This window comes from Panthera uncia (genome assembly GCF_023721935.1).
Source record: "Panthera uncia isolate 11264 chromosome A1 unlocalized genomic scaffold, Puncia_PCG_1.0 HiC_scaffold_17, whole genome shotgun sequence".
NCBI classification, from domain to species: Eukaryota; Metazoa; Chordata; class Mammalia; order Carnivora; family Felidae; genus Panthera; species Panthera uncia.
This window is the reverse complement of record NW_026057577.1, coordinates 10898041-10914246: the sequence shown is the minus strand read 5'-3', so window position 1 is coordinate 10914246 and position 16206 is coordinate 10898041. Positions and strand designations below refer to the sequence as shown.

The 16206-nt window shown below is 44.2% G+C and overlaps 1 protein-coding gene across 2 annotated transcripts; it reads left to right on the top strand.

Annotated features, from left to right (window-relative positions):
• Window positions 1–2086: 2086 nt before the first annotated feature.
• CDO1 (cysteine dioxygenase type 1) lies at window positions 2087–15716 on the top strand. 2 transcript variants are annotated; one of them, XM_049649055.1, is made up of 5 exons: window positions 2087–2956; window positions 6454–6531; window positions 8452–8606; window positions 13770–13939; window positions 14963–15716. In XM_049649055.1, exons 1-5 carry the CDS (start codon window positions 2787–2789, stop codon window positions 14990–14992), a joined length of 603 nt encoding a protein of 200 aa, XP_049505012.1. In that variant the 5' UTR covers window positions 2087–2786; the 3' UTR covers window positions 14993–15716. The 2 variants fall into 2 exon arrangements, with proteins under 2 accessions (XP_049505012.1, XP_049505013.1); XM_049649056.1 differs by lacking the exon at window positions 2087–2956 and adding an exon at window positions 3027–3892.
• The last annotated feature ends 490 nt before the right edge of the window (window positions 15717–16206 follow it).

Here is a 16206-nt window from a genome sequence, read left to right as displayed (position 1 = left end):
TCTGGGAAACAACATCCTTAGTTCTTGCCTTAGGATAATGAATCTGGTGGCTGTGAAGAAAAGCTTTGACAAGGCATGAGGGGTGGGGGCGGAGCTGGAACTAAGGAATACAGTTTAGGAGGTCAGTACAATTATCCAGCCAAAATTATTCAGCTTGAGCAAGTGCAGTAGCAGTTAAGAATAGAAAAGCAGGAAATCACAAAAGATATGGAGGTGCAAAATTTGGCATTGGGTTGAAGGATTTCAGAATGAAGCAAAGAAAGGGTAGGCAGTGGTGGATGTGGCTTTTGAGTCAAGGTAGCCTCACTGCAGAAATAGAAACTCCAGGGGCACCTGTGTGGCTCAGTCGGTTAAGCATCTGACTCTTGGTTTCGGCTCAGGTTAGGTCTCACGGCTTGAGCCCCACATAGGGCTCTGTGCTGGCAGTGCTGAGCCTGCTTGGGATTCTCTCTCTCCTTCTCTCTCTGCCCCTCCATCACTCTCTATCTCAAAATAAATAAATAAAAACTTAAAAAAAAAAAGAAGAAGAAGAAGAAGAAGAAAAGAAATAGAAACTCCAGGAGTTGAAAAGCTTGCTTGGAAGGAGTTCCAAATATCTTGCATTTTAGATGCCAAAAGATGTTAAATAGACATTGCTCTCAGTATTTAAAATTAGGGAGATGTGGGAGGCATCCGCACAGAAGTGACCAATGAAATTGTGAGTTTGCGGGAAGGTTTAGAGAAGAGAGGCAATGAATATGAATGTGTGAATATGGGTATATTAGGTAGATTCTAGAAGTCTTTGAAAGTCCAGAAGAAGAGCCAGTGAACGTAGATTAGGATAGCTGAAATGAAGCAATTAAGAGACTCAATAGAAAACACTGACAAGAATAAAAAAAATAATTTTGAATAAACAATAAAAACTGTTCAATGTACTCTGTCCCCAGCTAACCACCTCTCAGCAACATATATCACCAAAGGTTGGGTTCTGGAGTGCCTTCTACCTTTTTTTGAACAATGGGGATTGAACTGTCATTTTTATTTCCTAACAACATTGTTAGAATACTTGCAGTATAATTAGTTTAACCAGGGATGTTTAAAATAAGACCTTATGGGGCACCTCAGTGGCTCTGAAGGTTAAGCTTCAGACTTCTGATCTTTGAGCTGATAGTATGGAGTCTGCTTGGGATTCTCTCTCTCTCTCTCTCTCTCTCTCTCTCTCTCTCTCTCTGCCCCTTACCATCTGGTGCTATCTCTCTCCCTCTCTCTCTCAAAAAATAAACTTAAAAAAAACAAAACTAGACCTTATGGGGCACCTCAGTAGCTCTGAAGGTTAAGCTTCAGACTCCTGATCTCTGAGCTGTTGACATGGAGTCTGTTTGGGATTCTCGCTCTCCCTCTCTCTCTCTCTCTCTCTCTCTGTGCCCCTCCCCAACTGGTGCTGTCTCTCTCTCTCTCTCTTTCTCCAAAAATAAACTTACAAAATAAGACCTTAGGCGGCACAAGTAAATTTAAAATAGACACACATACATTGATGCAAAGAGCAGTCTTTCATAAATTTATGCCTTTAATAACACTGAATTTGAACTCTTCCCTGGGTCCATTTATAATGAGAATTAATCTAGACTTGCATTTCTCCCGTCCCTCACATTTATTTTCATTCCTACTCAATTTGTGTTGTTCACAAAGCATGCCAAGTGCCCTGCACAGCACACAGAAAATGTTTCCCTAACCAGTAGGCTCATTCATGCGCACGCCTAGATTTGAGTTTAATAGTATAATTAGAACCCTATAAATTATTGCATTAGGAGCCCGGAAGAGCATTTCTTTCACCATTAATTGACACATCAGGTCTTTGCACGGAATATATATTATCTGAAAGGAAATGTTTGATTTTAAAATCAGACAGGGTTACCTGGCCTTACTTCGTTTCGCTAGTCTTGCTAGAGTCCCGAGTGTCCTTTGTGAAAAATGTACTTTCAGTATAGTACATTTAATTTTTTTTTTTTTTTTCCAAGAAAGACTTCCATTTTTCCCCCCACCTAGCCTGGAGCATATTATGGACAGTGTCAATCAACAAAACAGTAGCTCTCCAGCTAGAGAGTGCACTCCATCGTCAACCTTCGCAAGCTCTTCATAACCTCAGCTCTGTTTGGAAGCGAGGGTCGCTTTCCTCCGCCCTCCGTCGGGTCCCCCCAGCGTCCTCCCGATCCCTTCTGTCTACGTCCCAGTGTCGCCAACTACAGCGGCGGAGGGGAGCCTCCCAGAGTAGCTGGGGGCGGAGGGAGGGGGCGCGGGTAGAGGGGCTGGATGGGCGGACACAAGGCGCCGCGCGGAGGTGGCGGACACCCCGCGCAAAGCCCACCGCGAGCGCGCGGACGCCAAGACGGGGGCTCCCGAGAGCGCTGCGTTGTCGGGGGGCTCGGGGCCGCCTGCGTGGACCTTGTCCGCACGGTCTCGCCGCCTCCGCCCGGCTGCCCAGCTCGCTCCCCGCCTCTCCCCACCCTCCAAGAGCCGTTGGTACAGTCCCGCTGACTCCGAGAGCTTAAAAAGGGCCGGGGCCGCCCAAGCCAGCCGATTTGGTCCTGATTTGTGTGCGCGGCGCGTCTCCTGCGATCCCGGATCCGCCACGCCGCTGGAGGACGTCGGGGGGGGTCTCTTGCCGTCTTGGTGGGGGGCGTTCCTTCGGCTGCGGCGCTCGAGCGTGTGTAGCCGTCCAGCCAGCAGCTAAGGCCCCTCGCCGCCGGCTCCTCGGTTCGCTCAGCTCCCGCACCGGAGAGCCGCGCGCGCCGCCCGCTCGGCGAGGGATGGAGCAGACCGAGGTGCTAAAGCCGCGGACCTTGGCGGATCTGATCCGCATCTTGCACCAGCTTTTCGCCGGCGAGGAGGTCAACGTGGAGGAGGTGCAGGCCGTCATGGAAGCCTACGAGAGCGACCCCGCCGAGTGGGCAGTGTACGCCAAGTTCGACCAGTACAGGTGAGCGCGCCCTAGCCCTGGCCGCGGGAGCCCCGGCGCGGGATCCGGGTCCCAAGAGGGATCCGAGGGCGCGGCGGAGGAGGGGTCTGGCCGCTCCGGGCCCGCCGCTCGTCAGCCTTTCCCGCACCCCCCGCGCTACGCCTGCTCGCCCGCGGCTCGGCGCTTTGGGCCAAACGTGGATCATCCCCGCCTGGCCGGAGACTGCGGCAGGCTCCGGGTGCGGAGGCCACCGCGCGGCCGCAAAGGGTTTTGTCCTCTTCGTGCCGGTGCACCGCCTTCTCCGGGCCCCGGGAGCACTGCCCTGACCTCCGGCGCAGTCGCTCGCCCCGGCCGCCGCGGCGCGAGGTGGGGGGACCCCCGGTGGCCCCAAGCACTCATTCTCCGCCGGGCCCGCCGCCCGGGGGGGACCGACTGGCCGGAATGTCGGAGCGTGCCCCCGGGAGACAGGGGTGGCGGCTGGAGGACTCGATTCCCCCCCGCCAGTTCTCCATCACTCGATCGCCTGCAGCCAGGCACCTGCCAACGCGCATTTTTTTTTTTTTTTTTTTTTGCCGATATTAAAATAGCGTCGTGGGGTTCCCAGCTGCTGCTGTTTTTCAACTTGTGCCGCCCCTCCCAAACCCATTTAACTTCCCGGACTGCGGGTTTGTTTCAACCCACGATCAGGGGTGTGCGTTGAAGGGCTGCTTCTGTTTGAGCCCTCCCAAGCAGTTGTGCTTTCTCGAATCCTCAGTTCTGAGGCCCTCTGGAATGTCAGTTGAAGACCGCTGCCTTTGCCACATGTGATGGAGCGAGGGGGCCCGTGGCAGCCCTCGCTTGGTGGTACCAATACAAATGAATCTCCCTACCAGTCGTCCGGGGCCAGAAGTAAACCTGAATCACCCTGAAGGGTGAGGGTTTCTTTGCCGACGGGCAGCTCGCGATTCAGTCTTTATGGTTAGTCGGGCTGAGGGTAGGGAGAGGAGGATCCCTGAAAGATCAGAATAAACCGAGATTGTGTTCCTTGGGAACAGTTTTTGTTAGTCCCCTCACCTAAACATAGCGTGTTTGTCAGCAAGGGCAGTTTCCTCTGCATTTTAGGGCTTGAAATAAAAATGTGAAGCCTTTGTAAGATCCCATTGGCTGCTTGCAGTGGCTCCAGGAAATTCCTTCGGTTCCTATCCTGAAGTGGTTGCCAGTAAAGCTACCGGAGGCCACTTTTTAATTTTGCCACCAGCTCCAAGTAAGCAAGGGCTTATTATGGCCCAGATACTCCTTACCTTATGCTTGTATTAACTCATGCACCTCATGACAGCCCTGTGAGATAGGTACAATTTCTTACCCTTTTTTTTTTTTTTTTTTTTTTTTTTTACAGATGATGAGTGGTAGGCATTAATAAAAAGGTTGGATTACCTGCGTCAGGTCATACTTCTATCAGGTAGCAGCTCCAGGATTCAAATTAACCTTGTCCCACAGCCCAGAGCCTTTCCTCCAAACAACTACTAAACTTACTGCAGACAGATGATGTGGTAATAGTTTGCTTTCAGGGTAGATTATTGATCAAGTGAAATTCATCAACCAGGGTAGGCTGAGGGCTCTTTATCTATAGAACAATGCCATTTCCCCAGGCTTTGAGTTCATCTTGACTGACAAGCTCTAATTAAATCACTTGAGATGCAAGCATTTGGATTGATCTATTGCATGGGTATGCGGGGCGCAACTAATGAAGATAAATGGGTGGGCATTTGGAGAAAGGTGGGAGAGCAGAAATCATTTGGGCAGTATTTGTGTGTGTGTGGAATAGGTATCCTAGCACTGCAAAGGATTCTGATCTCTGACCTTGGGAAGGCCAGTACAGAAGAACCAGGACAGAATATGTTCCAGTGTGGGGCGCCTGGGTGGCTCAGGGGGTTAGCACTGGACTTCTGCTCGGGTCATGGGTTCATGTCAGTTCGTAGGTTCACGTCAAGCTCTGTGCTGACAGCTCAGAGCCTGGAGCCTGCTTCAGTTTCTGTGTCTCCCTCTCTGTCTGCCCCTCCCCCTGCTGGCGCTGTGTCTCTCTCTCTCTCTCTCTCAAAAATAAACACTACAAAAAAAAAATTAAGAATATATTCTAGTGTGAGCCAGACAGTAATTTCTCTGGGAACAGTCCCAGAGAAGCAAGAGGGGGGCCCCTAAGACTGGTAGAGGGAGAAAGAGTCTGTGTGTGTGTGTGTGTGTGTGTGTGTGTGTGTGTGTGTGAAACAAAATGTAGTTTATTGTGGATTAAAGGCTGTGTGCACAGCCTCTTGGTAGGTCCTCAAGGGCTACAAATTTAGGATGACTGACATCTGAATAGCACTTACTAATCCACTCTCTCCCTCTGCCAGTACCTGGCTTCCTGCCTTGCTGGAAGAAAGGGCAGGAAGGAGCATTAGGGACATAAGTGAACAGATGACTCTGTGATCAAACAGTACCCCAAATATGGGGTAAAGATTCCTTCTCTTAAAAAAATAAATCTAAATTTAAATAATTAAATAAATAAATAAATAAATAAATCTAAATGAATGTCATAATTATCAAACTTTACTAATTAGATGGTATGGGTGATACCCCCCCCTTTTTTTTTTTAAATGTTTATTTACTTTTGAGAAACTGAGACAGCATGAGCAGGGGAGGGGCAGAGAGAGAGAGGGGGAGACAGAATCGGAAGCAGGCTCCAGGCTCTGAGCTGTCAGCCCAGATCCCCGCCCGGGGCTTGAGCTCCTGGAGGGCAAGATCATGACCTAAGCAGAAGTCGTGGCTTAACTGACTGACCCACCCACGCACCCCTGGATGGTACCCCTTTGATCCATAGAAACTTGAAAGTGGGTTGTTGTGTTTTTTGTTTTTTTTTTTTTTTTTCCCTGATGATGGGCTTGTGGTGGTTTTGATTTGGGATTTTTTTGAGGGGGCCAGTTGCTGGCTTCTCCTGGAAAAGTTTTAGGGTGTTACTTACTATGCTCATGTAAATTTCCTTTGTTGTATACTTAAATCAATCCCCACCCTATTTGTGGAGGACTTTAAATCATGAGTGCTTTTGAATGTGGTTTGTGTCTGGGCTATAGCAAAAATTATGGAGAATTCTAAAAACAGCTGTGTAATGAAACCTTGTTTCTTATGGTTTAGCTTACAAGAGAAAAAAGAAAGCAATAGCAACTTTTTTGCATATACAGCAGCAATGCACTCTGCAAATACCTCTGTGAGAAACTGACTCTTTATCAGCTCCAGGCTGTCATGTGGAGAATCAAAGAATTTCCTTTTTTTCCCCGTTATCTTTTTTGTGCCTTTAATTAAAACGGAACATCTATAAACATGGTGGTTCAAAATACAAAAAATGTCCAAAATGTTGAACTGTGAAAAATTATTTGTTTTCATTTGAAGTTGTTTGGAGGAGGAAATGTTAGCATTTGTCAACCAGCCATACTTTGTGACACACTTCTTTTTCCCAGTGCATATTTCATCAACCAGATTCAAACTTCTGAATACCTTCCTTTTAGGTATACCCGAAATCTTGTGGATGAAGGAAATGGAAAATTTAATCTAATGATTCTCTGTTGGGGTGAAGGACATGGCAGGTAATACAATTATTCATTTGCAGATACTTATTAATTCTCTGTTCCATCGTAAGGAAAGTACAGTGCCAAAATGGTCACAGGCCTTGGGAGCACTAACACATCTCATGTTACAATTATTTTGTTTACAACGTCCCAACAAAAATTCTTACGGGAATTAGGGTCAGGGAGTTAGGCATACACCCTGGGTGTCAAAACCAGCCCCCCAAAATGAGTCGTAAATCAAAGGATGTATGTAACCAGTTTAACTTCATCTCTGTCTTCTGTGGAGTTAAGTATATATGGAATTTTGCTAAAACTTGACCTTTGTGGTGCTTTGAGATATGCAATCAATTGCAGGACCAAAGACCAAAGTGTCCACATCTGGACCTAGAAAAGCAGTTCACCAGTTCAGAAAATTTCTTTCTGCGTCAAGTTAATTGTTGACTGTTAATTTTTTAGTTTTCTTTTTAATTTTTTATGTAGAGGGTAAGGCAGCTTAAACTAATTCCAATTCTTTGAAACTTGGTTCCTTCATTGGTCTTTAGTTGATACATTTGTGAGTTGCTATTCTCTGTAAACAGATCCTTCTCAGGCTTTTGAGAATGGTACAAAAATTGCAGACCCATTTTTGATGGGAGAAAGAAAACCTGAATTTATGAGATTTGGGGGCGAGTCAGGTCTATCTCGAGGACATTTATTTACTCCTATGGAATGGAGTTGGTTGCATCCATTCTTTCAATATATTTTGAAAGTAGATTATATGTCGAAAGTGGGACTAGGCTCTGTGGGTTTAGGAAATGAGTTCTTACAGTTTTATGAATTCTTACAGTTTAATGGATTCAACATAGGCATTAAATGCTAATGACATATATGGCTTCCTATCTTTTAATCAACCCTATGGCTAATGCTACTTATTAAACTGAAATACCGTTTACGATTACATGAATAAATATTTCCTGCAAATCCAATGTCCTTTCTTTCTCCCTCCGTTATTGGGAGTTAATCACAGGTGGAATACTTTAAACCTACAAAATGTTAACATTATTACAGTATAACTTCTGGGTGTTAACATCCATATACATATCTTTTGTCCCTCGAAGGAAAAGAGAGAAAAGGCCTGGGGTGAGAAAAAAACACTATATGTTACATGATCTTACAAGTGAGACACAGTTATTGTAGATAATTATCTTTATTCTTTCCAGATTTTCCCTAATGTAATTGTATAATCAAGTTGTAGCCCAGCTTAACCAAGTTATTAAAAGCTATGTCTTGGAGAAGATAAAAATGCCATATGTACATTGATATGAAAGCCATAGTACAGTAAAACCTTGGTTTGTGAATATAATTCATTTTGGAAACGTGTATAATCCAAAGCACTTGTATATCACAGACAATTTCAAGAACCATTGGCTCAGTTGTGATCATGTGGTATGTACTGCAAGACATTTCTTGTTTATCAGGTTAAAATTTATTAGAAATGTTCACTCGTTGGGTCGCCTGGGTGGCTCAGTCGGTTAAGCGTCTGACTTCAGCTCACGTCATGATCTCACGGTTCAAGACTTGAGCCCTGCGTCAGGCTCTGTGCTGACAGCTCAGAACCTGGAGCCTGCTTCATATTCTGTGTCTCCTTCTCTCTCTGCCCCTTCCCCACTCACACTGTGTCTCTCTCTGGCTCTCAAAAATAAACATTAAAAAAGAAAAATGTTCGCTCATCTTGCAGAGCACTCCTAGAACAAGTTCCTTGCAATCCAAGGTTTTACTGTATCTTATATGTCGCCCTGAACAATGTTAATTATAAATTGATGACCTTTACAAATACAGCTGAAGTGATTTGTGACCTGTCCTCATGATAGGATGTGGCGGGAAGCTCTGGGCAGACTTACTGCACGCGTGGGGCCTGGACCATTTACTGAGCTCAGTTGTCTTTTTGTGTATATATAGCAGCATCCATGATCACACTGACTCCCACTGCTTTCTGAAGATGCTGCAGGGAAATCTAAAGGAGACATTATTTGCCTGGCCTGACAAAAAATCCAACGAGATGATCAAGAAGTCTGAAAGAATCTTGAGAGAAAACCAGTGTGCCTACATCAACGGTAACATCCAACACCTTTCTTTCTTTAAGGGCGAGCGGGAAAAGCCTTGAACCCCCATCTGCAATATTGCTTACTTGCACATGTACAGCCGAATTTGGATCATGGAGTCGTGACTTCAGATACTTGGAAAATGGCCTAAAAAGCAGTTGGTTTTGTTTTTAAAGTTTTGCGTCTGAATTGGAATCACTTATTCAAAATATATGCACGTAGATTAGCGTCCACTGAAAAGGCATTTCCTGCCAAGTCTTAGGACAGTTAGAATCGAATATGAATTTACAAAAGTAGATTGTTTTAATAAGGGAGTGAGGCTATGTGGAAAATATTAGTCTTTGTGTTAGAAACATTCTGGAAACAATTAGAAATGTGAGCTATAGTCCTTGTTTATAAAATGTATACAGCATACTTAAGAGTATTCTCAAGGGAGCTTTTACAAAGCACGTTATTTAGCAGTGATTTCTAGCTCTCTAACCAAGAATTCATTCTTTTTCCTAAAGGTGATTTGGCAGAGCCAAATGCTTTTCAAGAACAGTCTGTGATTAACATCTGTATTTTTTTTAAATGTTGTTTATTTATTTATTTTGAGAGAGAGAGAGAAGAGACTGCGAGCGGAGGGTGGGGGTGTGGACAGAGAGAGAAGGAGACACAGAGTCCAAAGCAGGCTCCAGGCGCTGAGCTGTCAGCACAAAGCCTGATGCAGGGTGGAACTCACAAACTGCGAGATCACGACCTGAGCCGAGTTCGGACATTTAACTGACTGAGCCACGCAGGTGCCCCTAACATCGTATTTCTAAAGAGGATAGTAACTTTCCAAATAGCCTGTTAATGATTATAGGAGATCATTTTTAATTCCCATTTAATAGATGAGATTGCCAACACATCGGAAGAATAAGTAATGCAGCCAAGGTCCCTCAGCTCTTAGTGCAAGTCAGGATTTGAACTCAAGCCATTCGATTCCAAAGACCATACTCTTAATTGGGATACTATACCAATGATGTAAAATATTGCAGAGATTTTCTGGTCATGCAGCTGCTTCTTGTATCTTTTGTTGTTGTTTTTTTTTTTTTAAGTTTATTTATTTATTTTGAGAGAAGGAGAGAGAGAATCCCAAGCACTGACAGCACAGAGCCTGTTGTGGGGCTCAAACTCACGAACCGTGAAACTGTGACCTGAGCCAAAACCAGGAGTCTGTGGCTTAACCAACTGAGCCACCCAGGTGCCTCGTTTCTTATATCTTAAAGTCCCATTTTGGCTTTAATACTTGGCCTGAATTTGTTCATTAGTTTAAGAATGCAAGCCAGTTACAAAGGTCAGATTGTATGGGAACTTTTCTCTCCCATTCACAAAACACAGAGATGTTCGTTTCTTAGGTGACAGGAAGCTTTTATTTGAGGCTTGCTGTATGTATAAGGCACACCAGATTTCCAAGAGCGATTTTGTTGCCTCTATCACTCACAATAAAGCCCAGAGCCTTTCAGAATAAATACTTTCAGCTGGAGTCACAGAGTCTACAAAACTAGATTAGATCTTAAAGAATAAGTAAGCTTTTTTCAAGGGTCTTTGATGCAGAACCTACCAGAGCCAAGCAGTGAGTGACGCAGGGCAGGAATAAGGCTGGGGTACTGGTGTGTGCAAGCCACACTATCCAAGGGGCAGTGACCGCCGTCCGTTTCCAGCCCTTTGTTCTGATTTCTTTTTCCACCAAAGTGGGAAATTCCCATTTTTATGGGAAATGTTGCCAATTGGTAAAATATTGGGTGGGATAAGCTGAATCGGTCTGTGGATGAATTTCCCGTAAGAGCAAAGGCCTCAAAAATTCAACCTTTGATTTTTACAGACGCAGGAGAAGGGGTGCAGGTGAATAGTGGTCAGCGGGAAGGATGTTTCCTGCACAGGAAACAGTGTGAGGGCAGGGGAGGCACAATGATTGCAAAGAATGGTCTTGACAGTGGGCTTGGACAGGAGTAGTAGGAGAGTAAAGTGAGATCAGGGCCTGGGCCTCCCACGACCTGCTGATGTAAGAGCCTGCTTTGGTCAGTAGAATTCTGTCAGGAGTGTCTTGATGGGTTCCGTAGCAGTATGCAACACAGGGTGGAGGAAAGAGAAAACTGGGACAAGGAGACCAAATTACTTATCGTAAAGGCACATGGTAGACATGTCTGGCGTCCATAACTACCACCAAGAAAGATTCAAGGTTATTGTGAAAGATGGTACCCCATGGGCATAAAGGAAAGGAGGCAGAGGCGGATGGACGGACGGACGGATGGATGGATGGATGGATGGATGGATGGGTGGATGGATGCTGGGATTGTTAACAATAGGTATTAGACAGGAGTTTCCAGGGTTTCTGTAAAGGATGGTGGCTAGGATTTGTGGGGTCTGTGCTTGCAGGGTTGTACGGCTTGCATTGGGTAGCATACGCATGTGCACCTGGAGAAACAAATGATAATTTGCATAAGGGACAGTCATTCCTTAAGAAGGTGGAACTTGTGTTCAAGATTGTTCTTAAGCCAGTGTCTTATGAGCAGTAAGCTATAGAACCAAAGAGGTTGCACCTGTGAGAATTATGTCCCATTTTTGGAAGTGAGGAAAACTGCTGAAGATCCCAGCAGTTGTGAGTTGGGGGAAGGCGGTCTTGGCTATTATCTGGCCGGGAGGAGAACTTCAGTCTTCCGCTTAAAGGCTTTTCTGTTCTCTCTCGCAAGCTCGTGGAGCCAGATCATGAATCACAAATCATAAAAAAGGCACCAAATTGGGTGCCTACATTAACGACACAAATTACCCTGAATTCCTTCCTTGATTATTCTTTAAACTCTATCCTAACTATAAATTTCTTCTCAACATATTTTTAAATTGTTTTTGTCTTTTCTTTCTCCTTCCTTCCTTTTCTCCTTCCTTCCTTCCTACCTTCCTTCCTCTCCCCCAGGGCCCCTAGACTTGCTTCAGTTTGAATTGGTTTGTTTCCGAGCCAGGGCTCAGCTGTCATCCTGGAGTACCTTCACATCATTCAGTCTTTCCCTCTGTTTCCTCCTTTTGCTGATACCCTTATTTCCTGATATGCTGTCTGCTTCCTTCTTGGTTCGTGCCCTTATTTTGGTGGAACATCTCCTCAATCTCATCTCCCTTGGTGAGAAAGCGTTCGTGGAAAGTAAATTTGTGAGACCTCATTCACCTGAAAGTCTCTATAGTCCATCGTTACAACATGATTGATATGGAATTAGGGCCTAGAATCTTCTCCCAGAACTATGAAAGGTAATCCCTTGACTTTCAGTTTCCAGTCATCTTTGTGAAAGCCTGCTGCCACTCTGATTCTTAAATCGTTCTATGAAACTATTTTTTTCTTTCTAGAAACTTTGGGATCTTCTCTTTTGTTATCTTTTCCTGTCCCGAGCATTACAGTCATGTCCCTTGTTTCACGACTCTCAGTCATTGTGTTGGGTACTCCGTGGGTTCTTTCATTCTGAAAACCTCTGTCCTTCTAATCCAGGAAATATTTTCAGGTTATTTCTTTGGGGTTTGGTTTCGTTCTATTTCTGAAACTCCTGTTGCTCAGTTAGGAAACCTCCTGAACTGGTTGTCTGATTTTTTAAAGTCTTCTCCTGAGTAGTGTTTGTTCAGGTTGTTTTTTGGGAGGTTTGCTCTGGCCCTTTTTAATACTAGAGATCTTTTTTTGTTGTTGTTGAACATTTTAAATTAATTTCTGAGAGACAGAGAGCAAACGGGGGAGGGGCAGAGGGAGAGGAGGACAGAGAATCTGAAGCACCTTCAGGCTCTGAGCTGTTTTTAGCATAGAGCCGGACATGCAGAGCTCAGACTCATGAACTCTGAGATCATGACCTGAGTGGAAGTTGGATGCTTAACCCACTAAGCCACCCACGTGCTCCAATACTAGAGATCTTGCTCAAATATCTAGGGGCCTTGGCTGTGGGCTAATATTTGAAAACCAGGGACAAAAAAAAAAAGTTAACTGATAGCTCTGAACACAAGAATGGTGTCTGTCAACTGGCCTTCACTCTAGAATAATCTGGCAGAGCTTTTTCCTTGAGGAACAGCCAATGGCAGTGTTTTAAGAGCTTTATTCTGGAGCCATTCAGATTCTCTGAGAAGCTCCTTCGAATTTCCACCCTCCACCGGCTGAGAAAACAATCCTGTCTGGCAGCATTCCTGCAGCTAGGTGGTGAAGAAAGCAGGGATCTCACCATTCAGTATGTTAAGTCACTTGTTTTTCACCTGGTATTCACCAGTCCTGAGTTCATGTATTCTACTCCTTCTAGACTAGAGATCTCAGACTTATACTCTGGGGAATGGGGGAAAAGTGGTAAAAGAGATCAGAGCCTCTACTTAAATAGGCTTTTCAACCAGGTCTTGAATTTTTAGCCCTGCCTTCATCCTCATTTCCAGAAGTATCTGTGCTGCCAGTCCCTAAGCTTTTGAGACAGATACAGATTCAGATACAGATATTATATATTTATGTATACATATTTATGATATCAAGATATAAGTGAGGTTATGGGGCGCCTGGGTGGCTCAGTCGATTAAGCATCCAACTTCAGGTCATGATCTCGCAGTCCATGAGTTCAAGCCCCTCGTCGGGCTCTGTGCTGACAGCTCAGCGCCTGGAGCCTGCTTCGGATTCTGTGTCTCCCTCTCTGTCCCCTTCCCCACTCATGCTCTGTCTCTCTCAAAAATGAAAAAAACTCTTTTTAAAGATAACAGTGAGGTTCATTTACATATATATATATTGTGTGTATATAGATATGTAGATATATAGATATAGATATGATGTCAGGATAGAAGTCAGGTTAATTTTTGGCTCTCCCCATGGGTAGCTAAGGATTTCTCTTTCTGTCCTTGGTAAAGCTATTCATGTTCTTTCAAGCTCTCAAACTTTTATTGATGCTTTATCTTGTCTCTTTTTTTTTTTTTTTTTTTTTTGTCTTTGTGAATTGATGCCTTTTTAAAATTCTTCAGGTGTAATTGTAGAGGGGTTTCAGGAAAGTAGAGTACATGTCACTTACTATCTTAAACTGGAAAGTCCCTAGTGAGTAATTTCTGTTAATTCCAGCCTTATCAAATTGATTTACGGTCTTAGGAGGATGACAGATTTTCACCTGCACCTGTCATTTAAGCTCCTTCATCTGCTTTTCCTTCTTGGGTATTGTATAGATTCCATTGGTTTACATCGAGTAGAGAATATCAGCCATACAGAGCCTGCCGTCAGCCTTCACTTGTACAGCCCGCCTTTTGATACATGCCACGCCTTTGATCAAAGAACAGGACATAAAAACAAAGTCACCATGACATTCCACAGCAAATTTGGAATCAGGATTCCATTTGTAAGTATAATTTCTCTCTTCTCGGCTTAAGTGCATTGTCTGTTGGCAACATTACACACTGTATGCGTTGCTTGTTCTAGATATTGTTCGTATGTCTTGCTGTAAGTAAGTTTTCTCAAAGTGAAGAATGAGATGAACCTTAACTTGGTGCAAAGGCCCCTGACATCCTAATTCTTTTCTTCTTTGGAGACGACATGACAATGTTTTCAGTTTATTTAAAATAACGTAGATTTGGGGCACCTGCGTGGCTCAGCCAGTTAAGCATCCCACTTGGCTCAGGTCATGATCTCACAGTTCAGGACTTCGAGCCCTATGTTGGGCTCTATGCTGACAGCTCAGAGCCTGGAGCCTGCCTCGGATTCTTTGTCTCCCTGTCTGCCCCTCCCTTGCTCCCACGCTGTCTCTCTCTCAAAAATACATAAATATAAAAAACATTTTTAATAAATTAATTAAATAAAATAATGTAAATTAGATGCAAAGAATTATTTACTGAGAAATTTAAAAATGTAAGCTCACTACTAAAGAAAATGTTTTTTCAGGGTGCCTGGGTGGCTCAGTCGGTGAAACATCTGACTCTTGATTTTGGCTCAGGTCATGATCTCGTGGTGTTGAGATCAAGCCCTGCATCGAGCTCCACGCTGAGCGGGGAACCTGCTTGGGGTTCTCTCTCCCTCTCCCTGTGCCCCTCCCCTGCTCACGCATGCAGCGCTCTCTCAAAAAAAAGAAAGTCCAGGAATGTCCAGAAATAGACAATGCGTGAAAATCCAATACTGGAAGCCATCCTTACAAATCTTAAAGCATAGCCTTGGAGGGAAACAAGGGCAGAAATTTCTCAGGTGATTGCTCCGCTTGGTTTTCTGCATTCTGATCCCCAAGAGATAGTCTTATCACAGGAATGAAACTACAGGGCTCCACTGCCAAAGCCAAGTTTACGTACGCTGCTAAAAAAACAGGACTCCTTAGGAACAAGCCGAAAAGGTCTTGTGTAAAAGATTCTTACACAACTTTCTTTCTTTCTTACAGACAGTTTCAGGATCCCTGGAGAACAACTAAGAAGCACCAAATCCTCTAAGGTTTTACTCTAAGGTCTGCTAAAAGTTTTGCCTTGGACAGGGAGGCCTCCCCACCATCTGCTGTCCAACAATACACCTTTTACAAAGCCAATGCCTAGATCTACTACAAAGCAGACGCTAATTGTAAGGCATTGAGCAAGCAAATAGTGCCCTGAGCTACTGCAGAAGAAAAATCCCACTAAAGAGAAAATAAGCATCGTAATTGTAAGGGCCAAATCAAGTACTCTCTTGGTTTTATCCTCTAAATTCAGGGGAACCACGGTGGGAATGTCAATGAAGGATGCTTTTGGAAACGCTTTGGTCCCTGAACTGTAATTAGCAATAAATGAAAACAAGAAACCACAGACGTCAAATGCTCGCCTTGCTACTTGGAGGACTAAATGTAGATGCCTTTAGTATCCTTTGTATGTTCTTAATATTTGCAGAGAAATTTTTGGATCTATGGATTTTATTTTTTCAGTCTTACTTTACAAATTCCTGTCCTATACGTAGTAAGGTATTGTAGACAGAGAAAAACGTAAGGAACTTTGTCATTTGGTAACGAAAGGAAGGACAGAAGGTTTAGAAAAGTACACATACCCAAACACAAACCAGACCAAAAAATATTAAACTCCTGTCTAAACGTGCGCAGCGGTCATAGTCAAAGACTTTGTACTGCTCCTGAAATCGCCAAATAATTTTAATAAAACTGGATTTGAATACAATTCAGTGTTGTCTTTCTGTTTAACTTGATAAGAATTTCCTACAATTCATACTTTCTTAGATTTACATGAAGTACCAAAAGCACGGCAAAAGATACTTTGATGGGGGTGCCTGGGTGGCCCAGTGAGTTAAGGGTCCGACTCTTGATTTCTGCTCAGGTCATGATCTCATGGTTCGTGAGTTGGAGTCCCATGTCAGGCTCTGCACTGACAGTGTGGAACCTGCTTGAGATTCATTCTCTCTCTCCCTCTCTCTGTCTCTCCCCTTCTGCCCAGGTCGTGTATTCTCTCGCTCAAAAATAAAAACTAAATTTTTAAATTTTTTTAGTGTTTATTTATTTATTTGTAATGTTTATTTATTTTTGAGAGAGAGACAGAATGCGAGTGGGTTAGGGGCAGAGAGAGAGGGAGACAGAAGCAGAAGCAGGCTCCAGGCTCTGAGCTGTCAGCATAGAGCCCGACACGGGGCTCAAACTCATGAGCTGTGAGATCA

What these genes read in the sequence shown, in the direction of transcription:
- CDO1 (XM_049649055.1), top strand. Translation starts at nt 2,787, where the DNA reads ATGGAGCAGACCGAGGTGCTAAAGCCGCGGACCTTGGCGGATCTGATC. An exon ending in CCAGTGTGCCTACATCAACG is followed by an intron (nt 8,607 to 13,769) that starts GTAACATCCAAC and finishes GGTATTGTATAG; the next exon opens with ATTCCATTGGTTTACATCGA. An exon ending in TTGGAATCAGGATTCCATTT is followed by an intron (nt 13,940 to 14,962) that starts GTAAGTATAATT and finishes TCTTTCTTACAG; the next exon opens with ACAGTTTCAGGATCCCTGGA.